Raw genomic sequence first — 16907 nt, forward strand, 5'->3', positions numbered from 1 at the left:
CAGAAGCGAGCTCGTTCGCGAAGGTAGAACGCGCGTGTACCGTGCACTTGGTGTACCGTGTATATCGAGGAGACAGAGAAAACAACGATCACGACACGACTCGAACTCGAACTCGGAGAAGTTGAGTCGACGAACACGAACCGCTCACCGATTCCAAAGTCCGCCGGTAGGCTCAGTTGTCTCCGAACCCCCGAACAGTTCGGATGTAGCTGTAATCTCGGCTTTTTTTCTCCACGGTTGCGACACTTCTCGTCCATCCAACGTCGACGTTGTGTACCAGTTCTCGCGGTTTAAGGCTCGTGGTCGTGTTTTTTTTTTCGCGTGTCACGGGCTCGATCTTGAAACGACGTTCGATAGAAATCGAGTGTGCTTCCTCCTCGTTACGCGGACGGAAGAGAGCGAACCGTTTGTTGTCAACGTCGGATCGCGTGCGCCTGCCAGAATACTGTATAACCTGTCGGAAAAGGGTAGAAGTATCGAAGGTGCAGCGTGAAACAGATCGAAACCAGAGAAGAGGAACAAGATCGTCGTCTGAACGAGGGATCGAACCGTTAACACGTAAGTGTTTTCTATTTATCCTATTCGGGATCTCCCTGCTGGAAATCTCTAGTGCTTCTAGTCGTTTCTAAAGCAGAGTTAGGTGACTTTTGTCGGATTATACGCGAATAGAAATTGCACGTAGCGATTTAGTATCTACCCTTGGTTCGTGCGTCGGTTATTCGGATATTTATTCGTAACGAGTGAAAGGTTAATGGCGACCAGTGTATTTTGTTTTTGTCGGAATCAACGTGATCGCGATAAATTGGAAAATTATTGTCAATCGACAGGGGTGCTTCTAACCTCTTAGACTCTTCCGTATGTCTTAATCCAACGACCCTACAGGCTGCCACCTTAGACACGATGATTCTCTCGGAATATATAAATTCCATTATACAATTTTCGAACAGTGCGTCTAGGTGTTCGTTTCTTTATCGTTTGGCAAAGGTATCGTATGTCCGCGTAATACATATATAATACATGCGTTGTTACTCAATATTTATCACCGTCGACCTCATTCACTATAAGGTAAGCGGGTGTTCGGAGTATTGGGTATACCGACCGAACGAGGAAAACGTTGACGCGTGGAAATACCAGACGGCAACAGGTCGAAAGCACGCCGCGAGAATCGGCACCGATACACGCGTGCGTTAATAGTCAATTGAACACGTCAAGCGCCGCATCGGTCACCGGTGACCGACGACACGGTTTCCGTTCGGGCCGCGTCGGTCACCTTTGACCGACGATATATATAATTCGAAAAATTGTATCCTTGCCTTCTATATCTTACGAAAAAGGACGACTCCGCGACATTTTTAAGGGAAACTAGTTCTCCTTGAATCACTTTCGCACACGTCTTGTCCGGGAATCCTCATTGAGAATTGTTTTCAACTACGGTGAAACGTGAACCAAATTTTTGAAACACCCGATAGAAATAAGCGTTACAGTGTAATATATAAATCGTCATAGGTCACGTAGAAAAGAATAACGTAACGTATCTCTTCACATAGCGTAGACTGGAAGGAAAACAAAGAGGCTCGATGCTTGATCGCGTTAACTTATAAACATCGTGCGCGGGGGTCACAGGGACTCTGAGCATTCTCGGAAATTCGCTTGGACCGTTTGCCTTCCGTTTGTTTATTTCACGTTTGAGAGCAGGAGGTAGACAATTTTACTCGGATAAGACGACGCAATTTATAAAGATTAATACGTTGAACGCCGCGTCAGCCGTATATGGCTTACAGGGATTTAAGGACTTAGTACTTCCATGAGTATGTTTGGCACTGAAAGTGTCGAACGATGGAGTATCAAGCGCAGTTTAGGTCACGTTTACCGAATGTGCCGAAAGGATGCATTAAAACTGTCTTAACGAATCAGTTTAAACCTGTTGCTACTTCTATATGTACATTTCGTAAAGAGTAATCGAATACAGTTAATTCGCTTATATTTCGTAATTATATTTCGTAAATATAATATTTATTATACTTTCGTATATTTCCCTTCTCGTTTTTACGTTTTCTTATATCTGTTGTTTTCTTATATCTGTTGTTTTTTTCTCGCCTCTGTTCACTTCGCTTCTTCCCTTGTTTCTCGATTTAACCAAGTCGACTCCTCACAACGCTCTACCGAGACGTTTCAATCCAATATCGATTGTAAAAGATTGTAAAAGACTCTATGTAAAAGTTCACCGACGCGCAACAGCATTTGAAACGAGATTTCGCGTGCTATTTACATATTTCTTTAACGAGTCCTCGCGATCCTCGGTCAGTAATAACGTCAAAAATTTGCATAAAAACGTAGCGGTTACGAGTTAAATGGCCCCAGGTCGATTACCCGCTGCCGAGAGGATTTACTTTGCGGTGTAATTGTGTAATTACATGACACGCCAATGTTGCGCAAAATGCAATCCATGATTATGATTACCGAGCAATCAGCGCTAATGACTAATGAATAATCGGACACCACTAACTCTAAAAAATAAAAAAATACAATTTACCGATTTATGATTGCAAATTTAATTCATGGCTATTGATTAATCCAACGATTCCGAGTGATTAGCCCAAAGGAATCGCAAGGTAATTAAATTGAAATTACAAGTGTCGTTTGTGATTACTGATTAATCCGACGATCGCGGGTGATTAATACAAGGGAATCTCAGAGTAATCGAATTCGAATTGAAAATGTCGTTTGGGATTATGGTAGAGTGCCTGGTCCACCAACATGGCGGGCAAATGTGTTAAGGTCGATTCAGACTATACGGACCGGCAACGACACGACAAAACATTAAAACACGCGTTTTAATGGAACGCTTAACAGACACCGACCTGAACGTTCCGTCAATAGTGCGAATAGGGAATAGTGTGAATAGTTCCATTAAAGCGTTTAAATTTCAAACGTTTTAATGTTTTGTCGTGTCGGTGCCGGTACGTGTCGGTGCCGGAACGTGACGGTCCGTGTCTGAATCGACCTTTAAACGTAAGAAGCGATCGAAGGATTATCGAATTCGATGCGAATAACGGTAATTCGATCGGAATGAGTCGGTGTCCCAGTCATGTAGCGCGCGACAAGCCGAGTTTTCAATGAATTTTACGATCGCCTATCGGTTTCGATCCAAGCTGATAGCGGGTCGTGTAAAGTAGCGCTATCGTCGACACGAATATTCGAGAAACGTGCGACAGTCGTGACGGTTAAAGAAATCGTACGGCCAGGGGGATATTTTGCGAAACGACACGTCCGACGGAGTTTACAATAATTGCCGACTTTCAGTCGAACGCAGCGACTTTCCGTGTAAAATACAACGTAGCCAATCGATTTCCGTTATTTTTCGGTGGCGTTGCTTTATCGCGTCGCGTGTTTCAAACGTGTCTTGGGAAGTGAGAAACTGAAAAGACAAACTTTTTACGCCCTCGAAGGAAATACCTTCGATTTACATCCATCGATCTCCTTGCACGGAGTGCATTTTTTCCCGAGTAACGCAAAATTCTGTAAAATTAGTTTTCGTTTAAAGATCGGGGAATTCCAGAATAAAATATGCTTGCTCGCTTGTATTTCGCTATCTTTCATCGGTTAACTATCGGATTAGTCACGGTGTCGTTTTATTGCTTTGCATATTTTTAACATTTCATGGCAAAATAAAAAAGTAAAGAAGGAAACTTCACGTTTTACCCAAATTGAGGAAAATATCAACCGGAAACTGAGAACCTGAGATTTACACATTACGAACGAATAATAAGAGCTTGAAATTATATCGGAAAAATTAAGAAAGAATTTTACATTCTTTAATTGTTTTTTTTTTTTTTACATTAGCTTACATTCTTACATCGCTGCGTTTTTCGCGCTGCGTTAAATGTGTGTATGTATTCATTACATACACACCGTTACATTCGTGGCTTGTTTGTATTAAATTAGAAGCATAAACGGTCTTGTAACAGTACACACTATTAGTTTACATTGGTTTTTCGCACTTCGGTAGATGAACGTAGGGTAATTGCACCGATAGTCAACAACGCTACGAAGAAACAGTTTCCGGAGAAAATGAAAAAATTCCGTTATTAATTCTATCGAAGTACATAATGGGAAAACACGGTAGTTTACTTTTTTAACGCGTTTGTCCGTTAACGCTTTGTATCAACATACTCGGATACTTCCGTCATCGTTTAACCTTTTATTCTTACAACTATTTCGTTCTGCAAAACATGCGATGGCGCCTACTTTCTTAGCACTTTCCCCAATTACCTATTGCTGAAACAAAAAGTGTCACCGACTGCGACTTTCATCTTTTTAATCAATTGGATATTAAAACAAAGTGCACGGATCTGGGGGAAAATTATACGATACTTTTCGATCGAATTTTCGTACAATCTTGACCAAGAAGAAGTCAGAAAGTCAGAGTTAGAAACGTGTTGGTTGGTGAGCCCCGATCCTCACGTACGCGCGTGAAATTCCATCGCGCGCGCGATGAAAACAAATTCGAGGTTCGAGTCATCGATATTCGCGATATATGGTACCGTCGGTATTTCTCCGAGTATTCGGGACTCGTAAAACGAGACTCAGCCCTAGCGTTAATATTATATTATAGTAATAGAAATCGCGAACAAAGTATTTCAAATAGAGAAGAAAACGTACTTGCGCGTAAAACGGGCTTTACGCGAACAACGTCGCACAAAACGCGTTTAGATACCGGACGACAGAGTTTCGACGATAAAATACGCGAGTGGACGAAATTTATGCGCAATTCTGAATATTTTTTTACGACCATACTTTACTCTGGAAAATGAAACTCGGAAACACGGAGTGTAACGCGAAATTGAAATGTAATAATCGAATAGGAAAACGATTGGAACGAATAGGAACGATTCTTAAATAAGGTTCTCTGCCGTAAGTAGTATCACGCGATAGTTATTTCGCATCCACAGTCACAGTTTTCTCCAATTTGTGCACGTGTTTGAAAACGGTGCCATAAGGAATTGCAGTTTGACGAATTCAACCGGCGTTTCGCCTTTTAAGGGAAACATTCGTACTATGATCGATGAATCGTTTATGTGTGAAAAACTCCCCCGCTGCTCCGAATCTAATATATAATTGCTTACGAAATGACACACAACGGTGGAATGTAAACGAGCTACGGTTCTAGGTCTCTCGCTAGTCGCAGCTGTTCGAAATTACCTGTGTTTCTTTTGAAACAGCGGCCGGTGATTCCACGGAACAGAAAAGATCGTTCTTTATCTTGCGGCAGGGAACACCAAACAGGGTCGGCTCGGGCGAGCAAGATAGAATCGATTCCGAAAGGTACTGCTCGCCTGGGCCTAATTAAACGCGCGTCAGGAAATTTATCGCCTACTTTTATCGATAACTCATCTTTACCGCGAAGGCAAAGGAGACTAGACGGACAAATTGCTACGAAACGAAGTCGTCTTTAAGAATTAATTTCAATGAAACGAACATATATGGGTATGTTGGGAAAACAGAAAAGTTCTTAAACTCTATCGAGAACAGTGACACGGTACCTAGCATCCTGTACAAAAATTCCGCGAAGATCTCGCGAGTTGGTTGAGTGACGCGATTTGTATTTGTTTGCATTACACACGTGACGCGCCATTCGCGATACGCTTCTGCCAAACGGTTCTTCAAACATTAGGGTTTGTCACGTCGTAGAAAAGTTTCCATTTCTGTACATATTTGTCCGGCGTGGTTTGTATTGCGACGTATCCGCATCTTTTTACGATGAAATCTCAAAATATATATTTAAACGCTCGTTTACTTGAAAGCTCATTTACATCGAAGCATATATTTGAAAGCTACTTGAAAGCTTATTTACATAAATGCATAGACTCGAACGCGAAATCCATACCGAAACGTATACACGAATCTGTCGGTAATGATTCAGAAGTGAACCCGAAACGAAGTAGTCGTAGAAGAAGAACGTAGTAGAAGAAGCGGTGTATCCATCTTGACGTCGGATTCCGCTGCGGTTTAGCGCGTTTCTGCAACAGAACTTTCGTCGAAAGATGATCGCTGCATTACGAGACTGTAAATCCCAAGGCTGGACACGATAAAGGCTGCATAGTAGACGGGCACGCTTGCGCCTTGGAGCATTTCGTTGTGAAACGATTGAAGCATTTACGAGTCGATCGTTCCCGAAGACTTTCTAATCCGGTGTGTATACACATACAGGGTGTCTTGGAAGGTGTGCCGCCTGCCGCGCGTGACAGATTCCACGATCGAAAAATAAACCGATTCGTACGGGTTTTCGCGCGAATCGTGGGCACAATTTTCAGAATGAAAACCTATTTTTGGATCACGGACCTTAGCGTATCCGGAATATACGGCACACCTTGCCGTATGGATGCCGTTGCGCGCGTATAATGTCCCTGATATCGAATATATGCGCGTACATATATTTCGATGCGCCGATAAAGGCGTTCGGCGCGAAACGGACTTGCATATACCTTCAGGAATGCGGTACGCGGAATGCCATTCGGATAACGACACCATTTTCGACGCCAACGGTTCATTTAGGTGTATTTTTAACAATTCCCTTATAAGGACGAAGGGTTTGGTATTTCGCCGCTTTCGCGTGGATATTTTGAAAATTCGTTGAAATTTTAATAGACGTCACGATTCGTTGGGAAAACGTTTTATCGCGGATACTTTGTTTCTTTGGACAATTCTGCGGATAGCAATAGGACTACGATACAGGACTTTTTATTTTACTTTAACGAAACGAAATTCTTTTACATTCTTTTGCATTAGGTATAGTTTGAACGATCCTCGAACTAGATTTCAGAATATTCGTCTGATTCTTATTCTTTGGAGGATAAAACCGAGTATAATTAATATTATTATCATCGTATTTCACGATTTTTCAAAATGATCGCGACTGCGCCGTTTCTTCGCGAGGTTCGAGGATCGTCGACCACTTCATCGTCGGTCATTCGTCCAGTTTGCGGCTTCTCGGGCTTAAACAGCATCGTTTAAACGCGATAATAACGTAACGCACTCTTACATCATTTGAGTCGCTTTTAGGCGTATTCGCGACGGCGTACACCGACGGCCACGTACCGTTTGCGAAAACAAATGCGGAGATTTTCGAAAAACAACGAGGGAAATTATTGCTTTGCTGCGATATCAGTCGGTTCGTGACTTTGAGCGGCTCGTTTTACGGATTGTCTGCAAGCGTGCATTTATTAATAACGATTGCCCGATTCGAGTATCCTGTTTGCTATACTCGTTGGAAAAAAGCTAACATGTCGTACATTTTTTTTTCCCTCTATTCAACAACAAAAAATCGAACGACCTTCGTATAGGAGAATTTCAACGGCGACCGGTAATTTCTTTTTTACGGCGGAAGAAATTAAGAGAAAAACACCGCAGCCTTCGGTCGAAGAAGGCTGCTGGCTTCAGGCGAGGCAACTCGCGGTACATACGAAGTACTATTTAATCTAACTGTACATCGGCCAATACGTCAGATTTTCCAGCGGGAATTTTTTCTCGTATTTTATTTCCCTCCCCTCGCCTCGACGATTCCATGCACTTACTTGTTTTTATTTTCATACGTCCACTTATATTTATATCCACCTATATTTCTATCCTCTTTTGTATTTTCATTTTCGTAATCGCCAGTGTTAGTTTCGTTGTTGTCGGTGTTTTTGTAGTTGCGTCACAGTAACCGTAATTACCGACAACTAATCGACGTTTATAGCCGACTCGGTCCAGTTACTCGAAATTAAATGTTATTTAACAATAAATTATAATTCTCATGAATTCCTTCTGAAAATTTCCAAGACATGTAAGCGAAACAGTCCAAGTTTTTCGAGTTTAAATCAAATGCAACGATTCGCAGTACATTCACATACTCGTCGAGTATTTTCCTTCCCCAGAATAGAAAAACGTAACGGTAGGAAACTGCGGGAAATTTTGAATGCAAGCCAAGCCGTTTATCGAACCTTGACCCCGTGGTAGGTGCAAGTTCGCAGTCCAATTAATTACAAGTCCGCGCACGCCTCACCGCCTATGTTTATTCGCTTGTTGATAATGTTTTGTTACATCGGCTTCGTACGTAATGCAGTCGAACCACGTAGCAAATCGTTTTCAGGTAGTTATTAGCGCCAGCTGGTTTCCCAGACGATCGATAACGAGGAATAACGATTAGCTTCTTTTATCGCATTCTCAGAATGTACAATATGTTAGCGAATGCGATTTTTATACTAATTCAGGGAATAAAATAAACTTGTCCGACAAGACGGTAAGACTCCGTCGATGGTACCGCGCCGAATCGAATCGAGGAAGCTGCGATTCTTTAAAAGGAAGGGTGGCGATTCATTTGAAATGTGGAAATAGGAACCTTTCTTTGCATTTTCTTCTTCAAAATTAGGCGCCAACGCAACGAAAACAATGTTTAACGAAGCCTCCAATAAAGGAGATTTAAAATGGCGAAAGGTGCGATGGGAGCCGCGTTAAGGTCGATTCAGACTATACGACACGTTCCGGCACCGACACGACAAAACATTAAAACGCGTGTTTCAATGTTTTGTCGCGTCGGTGCCGGTACGTGTCGTTGCCGGAACGTGACGCGGTCCGTGTCGTATAGTCTGAATCGACCTTCACAAAATCGAATTACCGATAGGCGTGGGACGACATACCTAGGCGACGATCGTCCGTTTGTTTTGCATCACGAGGAGAAATAGTACAACGAGATACGCGGTTAAAGCAGAGTTGAAGGTCGTTGGGAACTGGTTAGGGTGGGTATTCTGTTCGTGGTACTGCACTTTGGTCGCCGAATCGTATTCAAGTAAGTCAGGGTCACGTAAAACTGTGTTTCTGTGCTACTAATATAAAAGTGGGAACGTGTTTACGTATATTTACCACGTCGGACGACGCTTAATTACGCATACGTCCGAGGAACCTGGCAATTTTTCAGACACCCAAGGGACTCTACGTTTGGGACCAATCCTCGGATGCAAATTTTGTAATTGAAAACGCAGCTGGCCAGCGGAAGCGTTATTAGGTTTTCTTTAGAATACAAAAATATCATCTGGAATAATCGGAGAGGAAATGAAAGTCGACAGGCTGGAGTAGAGTCGAAATTATATTATTATAACGCAATTAAATACACGGTTTCTTAAATTAAAAAGAATACACACGCAAGTGTCTTCCGTATAAAGTTGTGCCGTTATCGAGTATAGACACACATGTAAAAAAATTCGTTCCGCGAAACGACACAATAAATTTTCTTACTGTTTCGTATGATATAATATCGGTACTCCCGATTGACGTCACTCGTGGGGTAACGCGTATAAATTGTCGCGTATTATGCAATCGGTATATCGAATTTCTCCCGACGTCAGCGATGTTTCTCGATTTCGGTAAAAATTTCACTCGCGATCGTTGCACGATCAACGTAAATTCCTACGACGTCAGATTTCGTACTTTCGATCGATCCGAGTCGATTAACTATACGTATAACAATTTCGTGCATTACGCAATCGTAATAGAACACCACTACTACCGGACAACGGTACACAGCGATACATGGCGAGAGACAGGTGATTCTAGATTAAAAAAAAAAAAAAAAGTGAATCGAAAACAAAGATAAGAAATAATATTTGTGTTATTCGACCGAACGCAGAGTAATATAATTTTGCGACGAGTGGGTTCCATTGAAAGTCATAAAACTCGAAGGTAGAAAACGAGAAACGTCTACTCTGCAACGCAACTACTGATACCTGCTCATTAAGGAACAATTTTGCTACATTGCATAGTAACCTCTCTAATAACCTCTTCCTTGGTTGCGCCATTCGTTTTGGGTCATCCTTTATTTTTACTCGCGTACAACTACACGTGTCATTGTCGTTTCATTGATTATCGTTCTACAGTAAGGATACGAAATTAATTCCGCAAAGAACGATGCGTTCCTGTGACTGTGATTCTACAATTCAATACTTTTAATCGCTTCCAAGTATACGTATCGATGCATATAAGAATTCTACATATGTAACCGTAACATAAAACTTTCCTACGCGGAAAACGATACACATATTCTGATGCCTCGAACAACTCCGCGGGCCATTATTGCATAATTCATGCAGGTTCATACTTTTAATTGTTTCCAAGCACAGATACCTTGTAAGAATTGCAAACATTTCGTAATTGCAATCAAAAACTTTCCTATCAGCGAAACAATATAACCAAACAAAATATTTTCATTTGTCCACTCCGAGTGCCATTCTTTTTCTCCATTCCGTACTTTAAATAGGATTACAACCATAGATGTCTGCGTACCTTCCTATCTAGGGAAACAATAGACATACTTTAATTTATGGAAGAACTTCACGTGCCACTTCTGATTCCTATCGTTTGGTCTCGATCATAGACAACCGTTCTTATTCAAATTCTAGATACTCCACAATCCTAATACAACACTTCACCCCGGGTATACAATCAATTTTAATCGATGAGAAAGCGTCACCACTCCCGGCAAGATGGATAAAAGTGTTAGAATTTCGCGTGATTCGTCGTATTCAATTTTAATTTTAGTCTCTAGTATAAATAACGATACGCGCACGCGCCGCTCACGTAATCGCGATATAAAATCCAAATTATAAATTTGTTTCGCAACCGCTTTCGGTTCGACACTTCGACATCCATCGCACGAAACTGGCGTTCGCAATGGAAAAACAATTCCCACATGTTTTCTCTTTAGAACGTGTTTCCTCGAAGAACCGAACGAAGAATTCTCGTGTCGTGCACTCGCTTGGTACGGCGGTACTCTTGTTATGCAATCGTAAGATTACCGTGTGTTTTGTCCTGCTTTTCCGTAGCTTTGTCTTTTGCAAAATGAAAAAAAAAATGAAAAAAAAAAAGAATGAATGGGGGGAAAGGAGAATTCACGCTCGTGTTGGAAAAAACGCGCGGTACGATTCACCGTGCTAATCGGCGGGTATGCCTAACGCTTTGCCAATTTGCGAACAATTCATGAGCATTTGCAAACATTACCCGATAATTTAAGAATTATTCCATCGAGAAAAATAATTGATAATTAACTGTTTTCCTCGAACAAGTGGAGAATCTTACGGAAGAGTCTGTAGAAAACGAGGCGCATAATCGATCTCGAATATGTATCTTTTTTGAAAATTAATTCGTGTCTAACGTTTGTTAATTATTATCTTTGATAACGATTAGCGTAAACACGCTTGTCGCTATGTCGCACCTAGCTCGTCTGGCAAGTGCGTTAAGGAAATGCAACTGTCCGACAGGGTGTGTGGTGCAACGCTTTATTTAAATTCCCCTTACCGCTTTTTGTTATTTATTGTCCAAGCAGATAGCCTTCCACTCGGTAAAACGATCTTGATGAACGATCGCGATGAATTCAAGGCTCGTTTATCCCTCGATCGTGTTCGTGCGCGATTATCGTGATTCAATCGTTTTAAAATACGGTTTTCCCATTCATTTACGGAGATTTCTTTTTTTCTTCGCTGGACGGATGAGTCTGTTGCAGTACATTTTACAGACGCTGGGATATACACCTAAAAATAAGAACCACCGGGAACAGTATAAATCGGAGAGCAAGCGCATATTCTTTGCCGTTGAGTAAATATGTACACAGGTTGAAATAGAGGCGAACATTCTGCGGTAACATTCTTACGCGATTGCGGCAATTCAATTGTTTCGCTATAACTTTTACATACTTTTACTCGATTCTTGCGAGCATTCTCGAAGCGAGGAAACGCGTTCATTGGCATGCCCTTTGCGAAACATATTTTCCATGGAATTCTTGAAAATGAAACAAAGGGATTCTTCGGTTCTGCTCTCACGTGATTACCGTTATTTCATTGTTTTAAAATCGCGGATTTTTTTTTTTTTTTTTTTACGTGCTCCTCCATTACTTTCGAAGGTCGACACGTGTTTCACGATTGTATCTATCGTAAAATGTACTCGTTCTATCGCGTATCCGGTACATACAGTTCAGACAGCTGAAAATATATGCATTTAGTAAGAAGGATGGCGGATAATTAAAAAATACACGAGACAGGATCGAAGCGTGAAAATAACTTTCTTGCGATATCTGCACGGATAAATATACGTAGCTCGAATCTCAATGGATAATGAGAACGACACCGTGACGCGTATGGTAATACGATTTATGGAATGAAAAAAAAAATCGATACGGCGATACACGGTCGCGTGTCTGGTTTCCGACTCAAGTTTGCAATATGGACGTTATGACACCACAGCTATTTAACTGCGACGGGTTTTTGGAACGTTGTCCCAATAACCCTTGCCGGACGGTGTCTGGATATTTCCAGACAGCATACTTTTACCGTCTTGGACACACTTAGGGAAATACCCTTCGGTCCCGTCGCGGCGACAAAAATTCAATTAAAATATAATTCGTAAAAATGTTTCTTTGCTGAAATCGTGAAGACTACTGTATAAGGAGTCCTAACTGTGTAGAAGTGGTATCAAAATCCCGAGCTTTGAGTTAGGAATATTTCTATCACTCGCAAGTGAGCACAGACTACGATATATATGTATACGATATATTATCATATACATATGATAATATATACACATATGACATATACATATAATAATATATACACATATGACATGTATATATTGTAGTCTGTGCGCACTTGCGCCGCGAGTATACGAAATATTGCTAACTTCAAGTTCGTGATTTCGATAACAGTTTTCTAGTAGCTTTCTTAGGGAGTTGGATCTCCTTATACAGTGTTCATGGCTGAAATATAAGTATCGTCCACCTCGACATGTATTTCCATTTGCGTCGGGAACGGGAGAGTGTCGGGCGTCGGTGATCGTGGCGCACGAGGTCTTGTCGGCGCGGAAGAAAGTAGTTTGAGAAACGCTGCCAATGAAATCAAAGATTCGGCGCAGAAGGGCGAGAAAAGATTGGCGAAGGAGGTGAAGGTATTGCGAGCGCCGGTTAATTGCGATGCACGCCGTGCGACACGTGTCACGGCATTGTGCGCCCGGTCACGCATTCCCATCGATTACATCGACGACAAACGAATTTACAAGCGCAACTAGAACGTGCTTCGCGAACACTTCGATAAAGCCTTTCCAAATAAAAGAAAGGATTCTCGTTTAACTCGCGATTCGTGACGAGGTCTCCGCGCGTCCCGTCATACCAATGAACGGTCCGTTATGCGCAAGGTATTTTTATTTAATAACCTCCATGTCGACTGCCACGTCAAATTGCCGTGCAAATCTCCCGCTGAATTCTCGAAATAATTTACGCGAGATCGCAACGTTGCGAAACGACCGTGCGTAGGGTTACCTATCGGGAGGTAAGTAAAATTTTGCTATGAAAATTTATTCCACGAATGAGATTGTAATTTTCGTCTATCGAGTAACGAGTAAACGATTTGTCCTTATTTCAGATATGAATTTTACATGTCTCCGTTGGTCGATCGTATTTTTCGATGCGTTATTCGATCTTTTTGACGCGGTAGGATATCGTGATCTCACTTTTCTCTCGTCGACGTGAAAAGCGATTTTTTCAAAGTAAGAAAATTTTAATCATCTAAACAGTGCTTCGTGTACCGTTTTATTATGGTTCGCGTATGGTAGCTCTAACCGCGATTAAACATACTACACCATTCGCGAACTCGGTGTCTACTAATCTAATCCTAATCACTTTCAATGTAAGCTACGATGCCGTTGGCTCACGTCCTAAAGAACCTACTACAGAGGGCGAACGTAACGCATAATAATCGCACGTTCGTTCCTTATTGGAACGAATGACAACGTATGTTCTTTGCGTGCAAATGTGAGATAACTTTCCGTCGAATAATTTTGTTTTTGCATCGAATTGCTTTTACGGAGGTACCGTCGTTGTATACAAAACGTACGGAAAAGTTGTTATCGCGCCGGAGACAAATAAGGAAATTTTAATAAACATCAATTCGGAAACCACTCGTTCCCGAGTCACCGAGACATTTCCGCCAGTCGAAACGTTATTTTCCTTCCGTTGACAGCATGTTCTCCGCACATTTTCCTTCATTTCAACAGGTTTCATAAGGAAATGTCGCGCTCGTTCAATGATCCCAGCTTTCCCTTACTTTTGAACAATACCGTTCGACTCGTCTACTTTAACTAGATTTCGAGTTGTATTCGTGTCGTTGCTAACTAAGAACAAATTGCCGTAATAAATCCCGTATCGATTCGTTAGTTTACTTTCTAGCACAGTTTTCTATGTTTAATTGCTTCTAGTAGAATCTGAAGTTTCTAGAATCTAAAGTTTCTAGAATCTAAAGTTTCTAGAAAAAGTTGACGATGATTGGTGTAAAGTTGGTGAAAATTGTTGAGTTTTTAGGAGGTTAGGTGTGCGAATGAATCGTCTGGACAAAACCTAGTATGTAACAATATCGAAGGTAAAATTTATTATTCAGTATCACACATGATGGTTTGTTGTAGACCTCTCGTTATGTACTGGTCTTATTGACTTTTGCTTACTCCATGTTTTTCGATCCTCTCCCCTTCCTGCTAGCCCATATGGATGATGATCGACACCTAAAGCAGACCAAATCCAGAGTTTCTGAAAAGTGGCTAATTGATCGGTGATTGATATGTTGCAGGTAGCAGCCACGTAGAATGGTGGCTTCGCAACACGACGGTACCAGAAGTGTTGGCGGCGGAGGCGGCGGAGATGGCGGCGGCGGCGGTGGTGGCGACGGTACCGTTTACACGGTGACGGTGAGTGGGGTCGGTTACAGGAACGAGGGTTACAAAGACGATGGGACCGACGGCATACCACCCGAGCCGCAGAAACCGCCTCAGTTGTCGTCGACGGACGACGACACTCAGTCCAGGAAGTTCAAGCTTTCGCGTGGCGAGAAATGGAGAATTTTAAAGAACATTAGTACCGTCTCTATAGCTTTTATGGTGCAGTTTACTGCGTTTCAAGGCACGGCGAATCTCCAATCGTCGATAAACGCTAGTGATGGTTTGGGTACCGTGTCCTTGTCGGCGATTTATGCGGCGCTGGTGCTCTCCTGCATCTTCGTGCCCACCTTCGTTATCAAGAGGCTCACCGTTAAATGGACTCTATGTGTGTCTATGCTGTGCTACGCACCGTACATCGGCTCCCAGTTCTATCCGAAATTTTACACCCTGGTGCCAGCCGGCGTCCTCCTGGGCCTCGGCGCGGCGCCCATGTGGGCAGCAAAGGCCACCTACCTCACGCAAGTGGGTGGCGTCTACGCGAAGCTCACCGACCAACCCGTCGACGCCATCGTCGTCAGGTTCTTCGGGTTCTTCTTCCTTGCCTGGCAGACCGCTGAACTTTGGGGGAACCTCATCTCGTCGTTAGGTAAGTGGTAGCCTTACTTATTCTTTATTTTTCTTTCAACCTTATCACCTTTTGCGTCTTGCCAGGCCCCTTCGAGTACTACGAGCTCAACAAACTTGAATGCTACGAAAATATGTGCGAATGTCCACGACAATAATTTTAACAAAGATCGCACGTAAGTGCTTCCACGTTAGAATATTTAATATAACTTCAAAATGAATGAAGAAGTCTACTACCTTCGACTTGAAGGATATTCATTCTCCTATTGTTTCGCATTTCGCACGTCTGCCTTTGTTTTCCTTTCTCTCGCCATTCAGTCTAATACCTTTCCCCCCTCTTTCATTCACTAATTCTTCCATCTCTCCAGCCTCTCTGTTTGGACTACGTGCATTCCGTTCGCGCGTCGTAGCATTCCCCGCTACGCATTCCATAGATCGATCTCCTCGCATTTTTGGATATCCCTTACTTATCTCTAAATTCTTCGCTCTTCGGCGACTTATGCAACACTTGCGCATCTCCCATGAATTCTTTATCTCGGATTCTTCATCTTTCCGCGAAGCTATAGGTCGAGTCTCTTTTTCATGACGATAATCTTCCTTACTCGACCTGTCCACACCTTCTACTATAGAATTTTCATTGAAAAATTCTATTCTCTTATGTCCTTTTCTTTCCTCCTTTGCATTCTTCTCCCTCTGTCTTAGTCATTCGATCTCGGGAATTTGATCACTCTCTCCTTTGTCATCGGCAAACTAAAATCAATTTTTACGTCAGAGAACCGTGACAAGTTTGAACTACGTGTCCCACACCCCCCCCCCCTCAAGGCTATTTTACCATTATCGTAAATCAATCTCACGCATTTATAATTGCGTGAATCACTTTCAGCTACAGCTTGAAATTTGTCTTTTAAAAATTGCTCATAAATTAATCCAAGGAAGAAACGTTTAAAATGCAAATGCTCGGACGGTGGTTCCTGCAATTAACCCACTCCAGACGAAGAAGTCTCTCGAAATCGAACATGTTCGGTCGTCTGTAGTAGACGATCGTTCGTAGAAAAGCTGCTCGAGGACGCTGGGATCTGTGTCGATATCGCTGTGCCTCGTAAATTTGGCGGCGATTTGACCCTCGATGGAGGACCATAACAGCGATTATCATATCGATACCTCGAACGCGTGAAACGGTCGTGAGATGAGCTGTGCTTCGTAAACAACTGTTGCGACAGACCGTGCGTAGCGGTAATAACGCGTGCGTGGTCAGACAGTCGGGCCAAACATTTGGTCCCTTCCCTTGGATCACCGATAACCTTCTCCGTGTACTATGAATTAGTACGAACGCTGTATCCTCGATTCTCCGACGCATGAGCTACGCTTCGGCTATCGATCTAGGACATAAATGAAACAAAGTTTGCGTAAACGTATACCATTTTCCACGTCATAATCGATCAAACTCCATTCAGGAATTGTTTTCCAATTTTTTAAGTACATTGCCTTTTTTTTTTTTAGATTCGTACCACTTTCGATACTAGTATGTAAAACGCGAGAACAATACCAATTTTAAATGT

The 16907-nt window shown here is 42.3% G+C and overlaps 1 protein-coding gene across 1 annotated transcript in view; it reads left to right on the top strand.

Moving 5' to 3' along the window:
- Nucleotides 1–10: 10 nt before the first annotated feature.
- LOC128887328 (UNC93-like protein) overlaps nucleotides 11–16907 on the top strand; it is a 44055-nt gene continuing 27158 nt past the window's right edge. The window contains exons 1-2 of the mRNA XM_054143114.1: nucleotides 11–558; nucleotides 14637–15370. Coding sequence (XP_053999089.1) covers nucleotides 14653–15370 — 718 coding nt within the window. The 5' untranslated portion in view covers nucleotides 11–558; nucleotides 14637–14652. The remainder of the gene's footprint in view (nucleotides 559–14636; nucleotides 15371–16907) is intronic.

The sequence above is a fragment of the Hylaeus anthracinus genome, unplaced genomic scaffold (genome assembly GCF_026225885.1).
Source record: "Hylaeus anthracinus isolate JK02 unplaced genomic scaffold, UHH_iyHylAnth1.0_haploid 11985, whole genome shotgun sequence".
In the NCBI taxonomy this organism is placed as follows: Eukaryota; Metazoa; Arthropoda; class Insecta; order Hymenoptera; family Colletidae; genus Hylaeus; species Hylaeus anthracinus.